This window comes from Suncus etruscus, chromosome 14 (genome assembly GCF_024139225.1).
Source record: "Suncus etruscus isolate mSunEtr1 chromosome 14, mSunEtr1.pri.cur, whole genome shotgun sequence".
Lineage (NCBI taxonomy): Eukaryota > Metazoa > Chordata > Mammalia > Eulipotyphla > Soricidae > Suncus > Suncus etruscus.
The window spans coordinates 63,329,658-63,341,847 of NC_064861.1; the positions used below are offsets into that span (position 1 = coordinate 63,329,658).

Consider the following 12,190-nt stretch of genomic DNA (forward strand, 5'->3'; position numbering starts at 1 on the left):
ACAGCATTGCGAATGTTGTAGGAACATAGTTCATACTTCCTCAAGTGTAGGTTACTGCTCCAGAGAGACTCTCTGGTCTCATTAAAATGGATAGTTATTTTCTTTTTAAATCATTACTCTATTTTTAACATCGTGGTTTGCAGTTACTCATAATACAGTTGTTTCTGGCATTCAATACCAATCCCTCTACCAGTGTAACATTCCCTCCACCTTTGTCCCAAGTTTCCCATATACCTCCAAGTCTGCCCCCTTGGCAAATAACTTACTTTATATTGCTAGTTACAACTAAATGGTAATGGAATTATGTATATAAAAAAAAAGTACCTCCGGGCCTGGAGAGATAGCACAGCAGCGTTTGCCTTGCAAGCAGCCGATCCAGGACCAAAGGTGGTTGGTTCGAATCCCGGTGTCCCATATGGTCCCCCGTGCCTGCCAGGAGCTATTTCTGAGTAGACAGCCAGGAGTAACCCGTGAGCACCGCCGGGTGTGGCCCAAAAACAACAACAACAACAAAAGTACCTCCACTAAAAGAAAATTTGTGAAAATTGGTATCTCACAATGGGACCATTAAGCAATTGTCTGAAGGTTTACTAAGCTGTTTATTGCTAATTGAGCTTACATGACTTCTATACTACTGTCACATCTAATGGGTACGTCCTACTGGGATGTCAGTGCTAAAAAATTTGGAGACATATACACACTCTAAGAATTCCAGGATCTGTGGAGCTGGACCGATAAGCTGACATGAGGGTGGCTTTGGACATGGATGTGGTTAAAATGAATTTTATTTTGTAAAAATGTTTAAAAATGTTTTGTAATGGTCATTAGGATGTATAAAACTATGGTCCCTAAAAATAGCAGTCAGGGGCTGGAAAGACAGCACAGCAAAGTAGGGCGTTTGCCTTACACATTCCCTATTCAGGCTCGATTCCTGGCATACGGTTCCCAAGCCTGCCAGGAGTAATTTCTGTGTACAGAGCCAAGAGTAACCCCTGAATGCTGCTGGGGATGGCCCCCAAACAAACCCCCGCTCCCCAAAAGGGAAAAAAGCAGTCTTGCATTAGCTTCAGCCACATTGCCACGGACCCTCAGGAGCATTGATTATACCAGAGCTCATCCTTGTGAGGCATTTTAACTGTGTCCATATTTCTAAAGTTTTCTTACATTAATATAATTTATGTTCCCCTCCCTGTCCCTTTTTTCTTTTTGGTGACCAGGAGTTGTACCTCTGATTAAACATTTCCTGTAATGCTGGACCACATGTGGCATATGGGAAGTGATGCTGGGGTCCAGCTGAAAGATGGATGCTCTAGCACCAAGCATTCCCTAGACTCATATCTTGGGGTGTTCTGATCACTCTTGGCTGACTGAGGGACCTTAAGGGTGTTGGGGAAATGAACCTGGGTCAACCACATGCAAGGCAAGCACCCTACCTGTTGGACTCATGTTCTTTTTCTCCACCCATATTTTTTATTTCTCATTTTAGTTTTTTTTTTTTTTTTGGGGGGGGGTCACACCTGGTAATGTTCAGAGGTTGCTCCTGGCTCTGCACTCAGGAATCACTCCTGGTGATGCTCTGGTATCCATATGGGATGCAGGTGATTGATCCCAAGCTGGCTGCATGCAAGGCAAACCCCTTCTCACTATCTCTCAGGTCCCTTCACCCCCAATTTTTTCTCTTTGAAGAAGACAATCTATTGTTCTTTTATGGGCAGGGGTTTGGGCCATACCTGGCAGGGCTTAGGGGTTACTCCTGGCTCTACGCTCAGAAATTGTTCCTGGTAGGTTTGGGGACCATTTGGGATGCTGGGAACTGAACCCAGGTCCGTCCCAGGTTGGTCATGTGCAAGGCAAGTGCCCTACCGCTGCTATGCTATTGATCCAGCCACTTTATTGTTCATTTAATATCTATACTCTTGTACCATCTCTTCAGCCCCACATTTCTGGTTCTTTTTCTCTGGCATCCTTTTTTCCCCCTGAGGAATGAATTCTGTATTTAGTCTGTTTGAGAAACTATTCCCCTTGTTGCCCTCCTGTTTTATTTCTCTTTGTTCAGGGCCACCCCTTGGAATTTTAGGAGACATGTGGTGCTGGGATTCCAAGCTGGGCCCACCCACATTCAGGAGACAATTTCCTTTCATTTCACATGCAAAGGCATTACCAACTGTTTGTTGACTATCCACCAGCCTCATTTATCATCCTGACAGCAGCCATGTACCTTGTCTTCCTCTCCAGTTTAGTGCAAACATTTAAAATATGTTCAAAAAAATTTTTTTTGGGGGCCAGGCGGTGGCGCTGGAGGTAAAGTGCCTGCCTTGCCTGCGCTAGCCTAGGACAGACCGCGGTTCGATCTCCCGGTGTCCCATATGGTCCCCCAAGAAGCCAGGAGCAACTTCTGAGCGCATAGCCAGGAGTAACCCCTGAGCGTCACAGGGTGTGGCCCAAAAACCAAAAAAAAAAAAAATTTTTTTTTTTTGACATATCACAAGTCTTAAAGTTATTATTTCATAGTTGCCCAGTAGCACAGGACTTTGCACTCATTTTTCAGTACTTCTTCCCCTCAGCCAGGACATGGAAGTCATCTGAGGCTTAGGGTTCTGTGCTGACCATTGATGGTTTTGTTCCTGTGATGGGACCGTCTCCCAAACCAACGTGTCATTAAACATCAGCCGGTGTTTTCCCAGCCATCTCCCAGCAGTTTTTTGAGGCAGTGACAATAATACCTTCATATCATTGTTACTCTTTGCAATTTGGGGCTATACCTGGCAGTGTTCGGATTACTCTTGACACAGTGCTTAGAGTCAGTCCTGATGCTACTTAAAAGACCAACTGGTGCTGGGAATTGACACCCTCCCACCTATGGAGTCTGTACTTTAGCCCTTTGAGCATATTCCCAGCCCCTGATGCCCACATCCAGTTTCTTCCAGAAGCCTCCCAAAAAGAAGGAGGGGGCACCGTCAATAGGAGCCATAGGCCATGGCCTAGTTGCAGCATGAGAACTGCTTATCTGGATCAGTACAAGGGGTACAGACCAGAGACATGCCTGTGACCTGCACTCAGGAATGTATGATTAAGTGGATTAGGGGATTCTATTGGCTCACAGTGTAATTTTATTATTTTTCGGGGGGGGGGGGAGGGTCACACCCGGCAGCGCTCAGGGATTACTCCTGGCAGGCTCGGGGAACCATATGGGATGCGGGGATTTGAACCACCATCCTTCTGCTTGCAAGGCCTTACCGCCATGCTATCCCTCCAACCCATCACAGTGTAATTTTAAATCAGATTTTTAAAACTAGGAACTGGAGTTTGAATGACACCGACAAGCATTTCTCAGGGACTACAAGTGTGTATTCACAGAGGGCCGAGTTGAGAATGTTCCACAGTTCTTTGGTAGCTTAGAATGATTTTTGGTGGTGGTGGTGATAGTGGTTTTTGTTTTGTTTTTTGGGCCACACCTGGCGGTGCTCAGGGGTTACTCCTGGCTGTCTGCTCAGAAATAGCTCCTGGCAGGCACGGGGGACCATATGGGACACTGGGATTTGAACCAACCACCTTTGGTCCTTGGATCGGCTGCTTGCAAGGCAAGCACCGCTGTGCTATCTCTCCAGGCCCGATAGTGGTTTTTGTAACGCCAGGGACTGACCCAGCATATCCAGTATTCATGATGTGCGCTAAATCTTTTTTTTTGTTTTTTTGTTTTTTGTTTTTTGTTTTTTTTTTGTTTTGTTTTGGTTTTTTTTTTTGTTTTGTTTTGTTTTTGGGTCACATCCGGCAGTGCTCATGGGTTACTCCTGGCTATCTGCTCAGAAATAGCTCCTGGCAGGCACGGGGGACCATATGGGACACCGGGATTCGAACCAACCACCTTTGGTCCTGGATCGACTGCTTGCAAGGCAAATTCCACTGTGCTATCTCTCCGGGCCCAACGCTAAATCTTGATTGAGCTGCATCTGCAGCCCCTAAAACACTTAAACAATTGGAAAGATCCTTTCCATCCACCGGCAATGATTTTATTTCCCTGTGTGTGCATAAAGTTATCCCTATCACCCATCAAGACTGTTCGATACAAGCCTCAGAGGGCGTTTGGGTTCCCAATCCATGCTCTTTTGTTAGAGCAGATGGAAACCAAATAGATCTCATGACACGATGAGATGAAGGTATTTGTATTGATTACACTTTTGTTCCTAGTATCTGCTCTCCGCAAGTTCTTATTTTGGGTGATCACTTGACTTTGAGGGACCCATATGCCTAAAAAATCAAAGCACCTGAACTTCCAATTGCTGAATCGGCTCTGAGATGAACTCACCAGGGATATTATCTTATTAAAAATGACAGGTGTGATGAGTAGGCCTGAAGGAACTTGTAAAATAATATCTAGCCTATAGTAATTGTGCGTAATGATGAGTTGAGCTCTGATCATGGAGTCAGATCAAAAGAGAGACCCTGGTCATTAGTCCGTGGCTGAGGAGGTCATTGGGTCATGAGGGGCTGTTCATGTCATTATGAGAGGCAGATTTGTGCCAGACCTGGCAATGTACAGGGGTGTATTCCTGGCTGTGTGCTCGGAGTGACCCTCAGTAGTATGTAGGAGGCCATATACTGTGCTGGGTTTTCAAACTGGGCTTGACAGCCTGTGCCTTCACCTCTATACTTTCTTTCTGGTCCCTCTTCATGTTGTTACTGAGCACAAACTCCACAAGGCCCTAGTAGACTAGGCTGCAGGAGCTGCCCAGAGGCTGGTCCAGCTCCCTGCCTGCTCCCCCAACCTGCCTTTCCCTCCTGACCCTTTCTTCTTGTTTTTCCTCCCCTTTCTTTACAGGATTCTCTCTCTGGAGCCCAGCCAGAAGTGCTCACTTTCCCCAGCTCCCGCCAAGGTCTCCGAAGGCAGAAGAGAGACTGGGTCATCCCTCCCATCAGCTGCTCGGAGAACGAGAGAGGCCCATTTCCTAAAAGACTGGTGCAGGTAGAGATGGGTTTTTCCAGAGGAAGAGCTGGCCAGAGGGAATGACCAAGCAGAGAACAGGAAGCATCCTGCCTAGCTGACACTTCTCTGTCTGTCTGTTTGTCTGTCTCTCTTTCCCTTCATCCCTCCCTTCCTCTTGTGTTTATAGATCAAATCCAACAAGGATAAAGAGATCACAGTTTTCTACAGCATCACTGGCCATGGAGCAGACATGCCCCCTGTCGGTGTGTTTATCATCGAACGAGAGACAGGATGGCTGAAGGTGACCCAGCCCCTGGACCGAGAGGAAATCGCCATGTACACTGTGAGTAAGGGATGTCTGTGGCACTGGGGATCAAGCCCGGGGCCTCACATGTGCCAGGCTAATGCTTTCCAGCCCTGGCCTGATCCTGAGTACTTTTTGCTTGCTAGCCACACCCCACTAGTCAGCCCTAGATCCGAGGAGCTTAAACCTGATACCTTAACATATTTTTCTGATAAAATGGTAGGAGAATCTCAAGGGTAGGGGCAATCATTTCCCTCCTTAGTGGGAATCTGAATCTTCACACCTCAAGTATCTCTTTAGACCTAAGATGACAAACACTGTATTCTTGGCTTCAGCAGTTCCTGACCCAAAGGAAAGGCTGGTGACATGTAGGGGACACACTGCATTTCTGGGGCTCAATAGAAGCAAGAACCCCAGGAAGGAAGGAACTGATACTCCAATGCCAAGACCAAGGCGGGTAGGGCATTTGCCTTGCATGTTGCCAAGCCAGGTTTGATTCTCGGCATCCCATATTGTCCCTCGAGCTTCTTAGGAGTGATTTCTAAGCGCAGACCAGGAGTAACCCCTGAGTCCTGCCAGATGTGGCTCAAGAAAAAACAAGCAGGAAGATGTTGGGCAGCCAACATAGCACCCACCTGTCCATGTGTGAAGATGGACATCCTTGTTCCTGGGCAGCAGAGCTATGGTCTGGCCAGCATGTTGTCCTGCTGGTGTCCCTTTAAATGCTGAGCTTCCACTGCTGTCTGGACCCCCTGAAGCAGTGACATGTGTAAGGAAAGGTCTCCACAGTGGGCATCTAGGTGTGACTCTCAGAAAGGAAAGGAGCAGACAAGGCTGTATCTACCCTGGCCCCCGGACAACCCCCCCCCCCCCCCCCCCGTCTCTGCCTCTTCTTCCTGAGGGGCTAAAGGAGCCTTCTTTGCTCCCCATCTTACAGCTCCTCTCTCATGCCGTGTCTTCCAATGGGCACGCCATTGAGGACCCCATGGAGATCTTGATCAGGGTCACGGATCAGAACGATAACAGGCCCGAGTTCACCCAGCAGGTCTTCGAGGGGTTCGTCGTCGAAGGGGCACTTCCAGGTATGTCCAAGAATGAGAAGTGGGGTACCCAAATAGGTCTTTGTACCCCAAAATGGTGTCGAGGCTAGAGTGTGTGTGTGTAAGAGAGAGCGCGTGTGTGAGATAAAGATCATGTGTGAGTTTGTAAAAAACGTATGTGATAGAGACATTGTGTTTGTATGAAAATAGCCATCAAGGGCCGGAGAGATAGCATGGAGGTAAGGCGTTTGCCTTCCATGCAGAAGGTCATTGGTTCAAATCCCGGCGTCCCATATGGTCCCCCAAGCCTGCCAGAATCGATTTCTGAGCGTGGAGCCAGGAGTAACCCCTGAGCACTGCTGGGTGTGACCCAAAAACCAAAAAGAAAAAAGAAAAAGAAAATAGCCATCAAAGAGATATTATTGTGAGAGAGAAATATTTTATGTGAGAGACAGGAAGAGAGAGAGATCTCACTATACAAATAAGCATAGATTAAGAGCCATGAAGAACCACCTTCCCTGACAAACCTCATGCCTCTTACAATGGCTTACATTAGAAAGACAAGAAACAAACAAAACTAGAGTGATAGTATATTGGGAAGACCAGCCCAAGTTTGATCTCCAACATCCCATACCTGCAGGTATGATTGCTGAGTATGGAGCCAGGAGTCACCTTTGACCCCAAAACAAAAAACAAAAGAAAAGTTAAGAAATACCTACAGTTGGATTGGTTGATTAAAGTGTGGACAGGAAAGAGCCCATATTCATTGATGGGAATGAAAATTGGCTGACTCCATTTTGCTGGTGCTTCTAATTTAAGTATTATAGTTTAGGTTACATATTAGCTAGCAGTGTTAGCTTATATGATCTTGATAATTTTACCTTATTCCACCAGCACCAAAGTGTATAAGACCCTCCGCTAATGTCCTATATTATAATCCAACCCCTCTCATCATGAACCACATCCATTCCACCCCCATTCCCACCCTGCCCTTCATATTTAGTAATTTCAGTTCTGTTCTCCAAAGTCAAGTGTTTGTCATCATTTGATACTGTCCATTGCCTTGTTTTGTTTCTCTGTAAGTCCCAGATGAGTGACATCATCCTGGATTTGCCTTTCTCCCTCTGACTTACTTCTTTTTCCCACTGACTTACTTTTTTTTTTTTTTTTTGGTTTTTGGGTCACACCTGGCAGTGCTCAGGGGTTACTCCTGGCTGTCTGCTCAGAAATAGCTCCTGGCAGACACGGGGGACCATAAGGGACACTGGGATTCGAACCAATCACCTTTGGCCCTGGATCGGCTGCTTGCAACGCAAACGCCGCTGAGCTATCTCTCTGGGCCCCCACTGACTTATTTTAATTAACTTGGCACCCTCCAGTTTCTTCCAAACTTGAGTGATCTGCAAGATTAAATTTTATCTTTTTTTCTTCTGGAGGGAGGTATTTCTAAGAACTGTGAAGATTATTCAGAAAATATCCGGGATGGAGTGATAACACAGCAGTAGGGCATTTGCCTTCCTTTTAACAGCCAGCCCCAGGACTAACCTGGGTTTGATCTTTGGCATCCCATATGGTCCCCCAAGCCTGCAGGAGTGATTTCTGAGCACAGAGCCAAGAGTAACCTGCTGGGTGTACCCCCAAAACAAAAAAGTTCTTAATAGAGAGCAGGAGTGACAGAACAGTGAATAAGTTTTTTTTTGCCTTGCATACATACAACCAATCCCAGGTTTTTGATCCTGGTACCCTCGCTATCCCCCCAAAGTCCTGCCAGGAGTGATCTCTGAGCACAGAGCCAGGAATCAGCCTTGAACACTGCCAGTTATGGCACAAAATTGATAAAGAAAAAAAATAGAGGACTAGAGAGGAAGCACAGCAGGTGAGGTAGTTACCTTTGTGCATGGCTAATACAGGTTGATCTCAGATATTCTTTTTTCTCTTTGTTTTGTTTTGTTTTTCGGGCCACACCTGTTTGAGCTCAGGGGTTACTCCTGGCTAAGTGCTCAGAAATTGCCCCTGGCTTGGGGGGATTATATGGGATGCTGGGGGACTGAACCGCAGTCCTTCCTTGGCTAGCGCTTGCAAGGCAGACACTACCTCTAGCGCCACCTCCAATATGATCCTATATGATCCTCCAACCAACACCAGGAGTGAATACTAAGTGTAATAAGTTATGGCCCAAATAAGCACAAATAGAACAAAACAAACCAAAGTTTTAAGAATAGAACTGCCGGGGCCGGGCAGTGGCGCTAAAGGTAAGGTGCCTGCCTTGCCTGCGCTAGCCTTGGACGGACCTCGGTTCGATCCCCCGGTGTCCCATATGGTCCCCCAAGCCAGGAGCAACTTCTGAGCACATAGCCAGGAGTAACCCCTGAGCATTACCGGGTGTGGCTCAAAAACCAAAAAAAAAAAAAAAGAATAGAACTGCCAGTATATGATTCATATATTCCTATTCTGGATGTTTGAAGAATACAAAGCTCCTAATTTGAAGATATATTTACATTCCTATTGACAGATAAAATGATAAGTAAGATGTGTTATATACACAGTAGAATTCTTACTTCCACCTTGAAGGATGGACATTATGCCAAATGACTATTCTCAGACTGGAGCGATAGCGCAGTGGTAAGACGTTTACCTTGCACATAGCTGATCTAGAACAGACCTTGATTTGATCCCCAGTGTCCCATATGGTCCCCTAAGCCATGAGCAATTTCTGAGCACATCGCCAGAAGTAACCCCTGAGCATTACTGGTTGTGGTCCCCCCCAAAACCCAAAAAGTTGTTTAAAAAAAATTGACTATTATTGGGCCAGAGAGATAGCACAGTGGTAGGGTGTTTGCCTTGCAAGCAGCAAACTCAGGACTAATGGTAGTTCGAATCCCTGCATCCCATATGGTCCCCCATGCCTGCCAGGAGCAATTTCTGAGCACAGAGCCAGGAGTAACCCCTGGCAACTGTTGGGTGTGGCCCCCCCACCAAAAAAAAAGACTGTTCTCATAGATGAAACTGGGTCAGAAAAGCATATTGCAGACATTTCTGGATTTTTTTTTGTTTAGTTTTTTTGGTTTTGGGGTAACACCCGGCAGTGCTTAGGGATTACTCCTGGCTCCACGCTCAGAAATTTCTCCTGGGACTATATGGGATGCCATGATTCGAACCAATGACCTTCTGCATGAAAAGCAAACGCCTTACCTCATACTATCTCTCCGGCCCCAATTTCTGGATTTTTTAAAATTCATTTTGTATACAACCCAAGAGACAAGGCAAAAATTATTTATTTTTTCATTTTTTATCCTTTGTTTTTCCCTCCTTCCAACTCCCTCTCACAAAACAAGCTATAGTGAACTACAAGAATAAATTTCATATTTTCTTATGGAGAAAGGCATTTCTTTTTTTTTTTTTTGGTTTTTGGGCCACACCCTGTGACGCTCAGGGGTTACTCCTGGCTATGCGCTCAGAAGTTGCTCCTGGCTTCTTGGGGGACCATATGGGACGCCGGGGGATCGAACCGCGGTCCGTCCTAGACTAGCGCAGGTAAGGCAGGCACCTTACCTCCAGCGCCACCGCCCGGCCCCGGAGAAAGGCATTTCTAAGAACTGTGGAGATTGTTCAAAAATTATAGTATGAAAAGGGGGTGGGGGCTGAGTGATAGCACAGTGGTAGGACGTTTGCCTTGCATGTGACGGATCCAGAATGGATCCAGGATTGATCCCCGGAATCCCATATGGTCCCCTGAGTCTGGGGCCAGAGCCAGGAGTAATCCCTATGATCTGCCTGGTGTGACCCTAAAGAAGTTAAGAGTAGAGGACAGAAGTGAGAGTACAGTAAGGTGTTTGACATGCATGTGACCAACCCAGGTTGGCCAACTACAGCCCCAAACAGAAACAAACAAAATTTCCCAAAGATTTACAAAACCTTGTTTATTTGGTGGATGCTTTCTTCCTCTCATCGCTTTCGTTAAGAATTGGAAAAAAAAAAAAAAAAAAGAATTGGAGAGATGGGGCTGGAGAGATAACATGGAGGTAAGGCATTTGCCTTGCATGTAGAAGGACGGTGGTTCAAATCCCAGCATCCCATATGGTCCCCTGAGCGCTGCCGGGTGTGACCCAAAAACCTAAAACCAAAAAGAATTGGAGAGATAAGGGTCAGAGAACAAGGAGTATGGCACTTAACCTTGGACTTGACTGACCTCGGATTGATCTCAGGCGTCACATATGGTTCCCTGAGCTCCTCTAGGAGTGACTTCTGAACACAGGAGTAAGCCCTGAGCACTACCCAGTGTGGTCTCAAAACCAAAACCAAACAAACAAACAAACAAAAAAAAACCCCTTACAACAACAAAGAAAACTAAGCAGAGAGATTAGAGTGAATGAGCTACACCAGGGTAGAATTGATTCTAACAGGGTTGCTTAGTTCCCATAACTCAGTCTGATGAGTTCACCTTTTCCTTCTTGTGTCCAGGAACCTCTGTTATGGAGATCTCGGCCACGGATGCTGATGACAATGAGAACACCTACAATGCTGCCATCGGGTACAGCATCCTCAGCCAGGATCCCCCACTGCCCCAGCCCAATATGTTCTCCGTCGACAATTCCTCGGGCATCATCAGAGTGATCACTCCTGGACTGGACCGAGAGGTTAGGGGGTCAGGGACATCCAGCGAGTGTTGGGCAAATAGATTTATATGCTGAATCTCAGAGAGTACAAAAGTCCACCAAGACCATCATTAGGGTGGCAGTGGGCTCAGCTTGCCTCTGAACTATGCACAGAGGTGCAGCACCTGGCAGACAGCCTGGCCTCTGTTCTGTTCTATTTCTTTGCGGTGGCCTAGGCTGAGCTGGTGCAACTCTTGGACCTAACTTGTGTGTGTGTGTTCTGTCTGCAGAGTATCTCTACTTATACGCTGGTGGTTCAGGCTGCTGATTTGCTAGGTGAAGGTTTAAGTACAACAGCAACAGCTGTGATCACGATCCTGGACAGCAATGACAACGCACCTATTTTCGACCCCACCACGGTAATTCTGCATCTCTCAGCATGTGCCTAGTATGTGCTAGGACCAGTATTTATTTTTTTCCCATCATCAGTTCCCAACTAGGGAGTGTGGACTTGCAAGAGGGCGTAGGCAGGTCGAAGGAGCCTGTTGGTTCTGGTTTGTGAAGATCCTAAAGCACCCACGAATACATGTTCTTTTGTGCCACTTGGTGGCAAATCTTACCAGCTTTCACTGATTTCATTGAGCCAGCATTTCCCAGTCTAGCCCAGCGCTGTATTACCAGACACTACAGCTAGAAACACAAGCACAATACTGTTCTCCAGGAATTTATAGGCTCGTTGGGATGATGTCAGACAACTAATACAAATTATTGTGTGCAATTATATTGAATGTTAGTTGAGGAGAAAGACAAGAAACCTTAGTTGCCTCACTAGAATACTTTAGTGTTAATTTAATGGTCAGTAACAGAGAACTGACTTCTAGAAATTCAACCAGTTGGGCTGGAACCATTGAGGACTCAATGGTGAAATTTGAACCTTGGAAGAGTGAGGCTCTGGGTTCTATTCCTGAGAGCACACAAATGTTGAACTGTCGACTTTTTCTTAAGTCACAAGAAACCCAAAAGTAAATGATTCACCCTATCTAGACTGAGCCTTCTTTCCTTTGTCTTGCTGCCCTTGCCTTCCCCTCCTTGGCACATGAATTTCATCCTCAGTATCTCCTCAGGGCCCAAGCCGTCTGAGTACTAAAGGGCCAGTCTCATTTGTGTCTCATTTAGGAAGGAGACAAGTACCAGGGGTACAAAAGGCATCACTGCTAAGTCCAGTGTTTTTGTTTCTGTAAACCTCACCCACATGGTATTTTATTAAGCAACTGTGAACTAAATAAAGGAAGATGAGGCTTATCTGGGAGTATTGCAGGGGAGAATG

At 46.2% G+C, this 12,190-nt stretch overlaps 1 protein-coding gene across 1 annotated transcript in view; it reads left to right on the forward strand.

The window, feature by feature from the left end:
• CDH1 (cadherin 1) overlaps positions 1–12,190 on the forward strand; it is a 79,390-nt gene that overhangs the window by 55,346 nt on the left and 11,854 nt on the right. Inside the window, exons 4-8 of the mRNA XM_049786345.1 lie at positions 4,820–4,963; positions 5,112–5,267; positions 6,166–6,310; positions 10,730–10,905; positions 11,154–11,282. Coding sequence (XP_049642302.1) covers positions 4,820–4,963; positions 5,112–5,267; positions 6,166–6,310; positions 10,730–10,905; positions 11,154–11,282 — 750 coding nt within the window. The remainder of the gene's footprint in view (positions 1–4,819; positions 4,964–5,111; positions 5,268–6,165; positions 6,311–10,729; positions 10,906–11,153; positions 11,283–12,190) is intronic.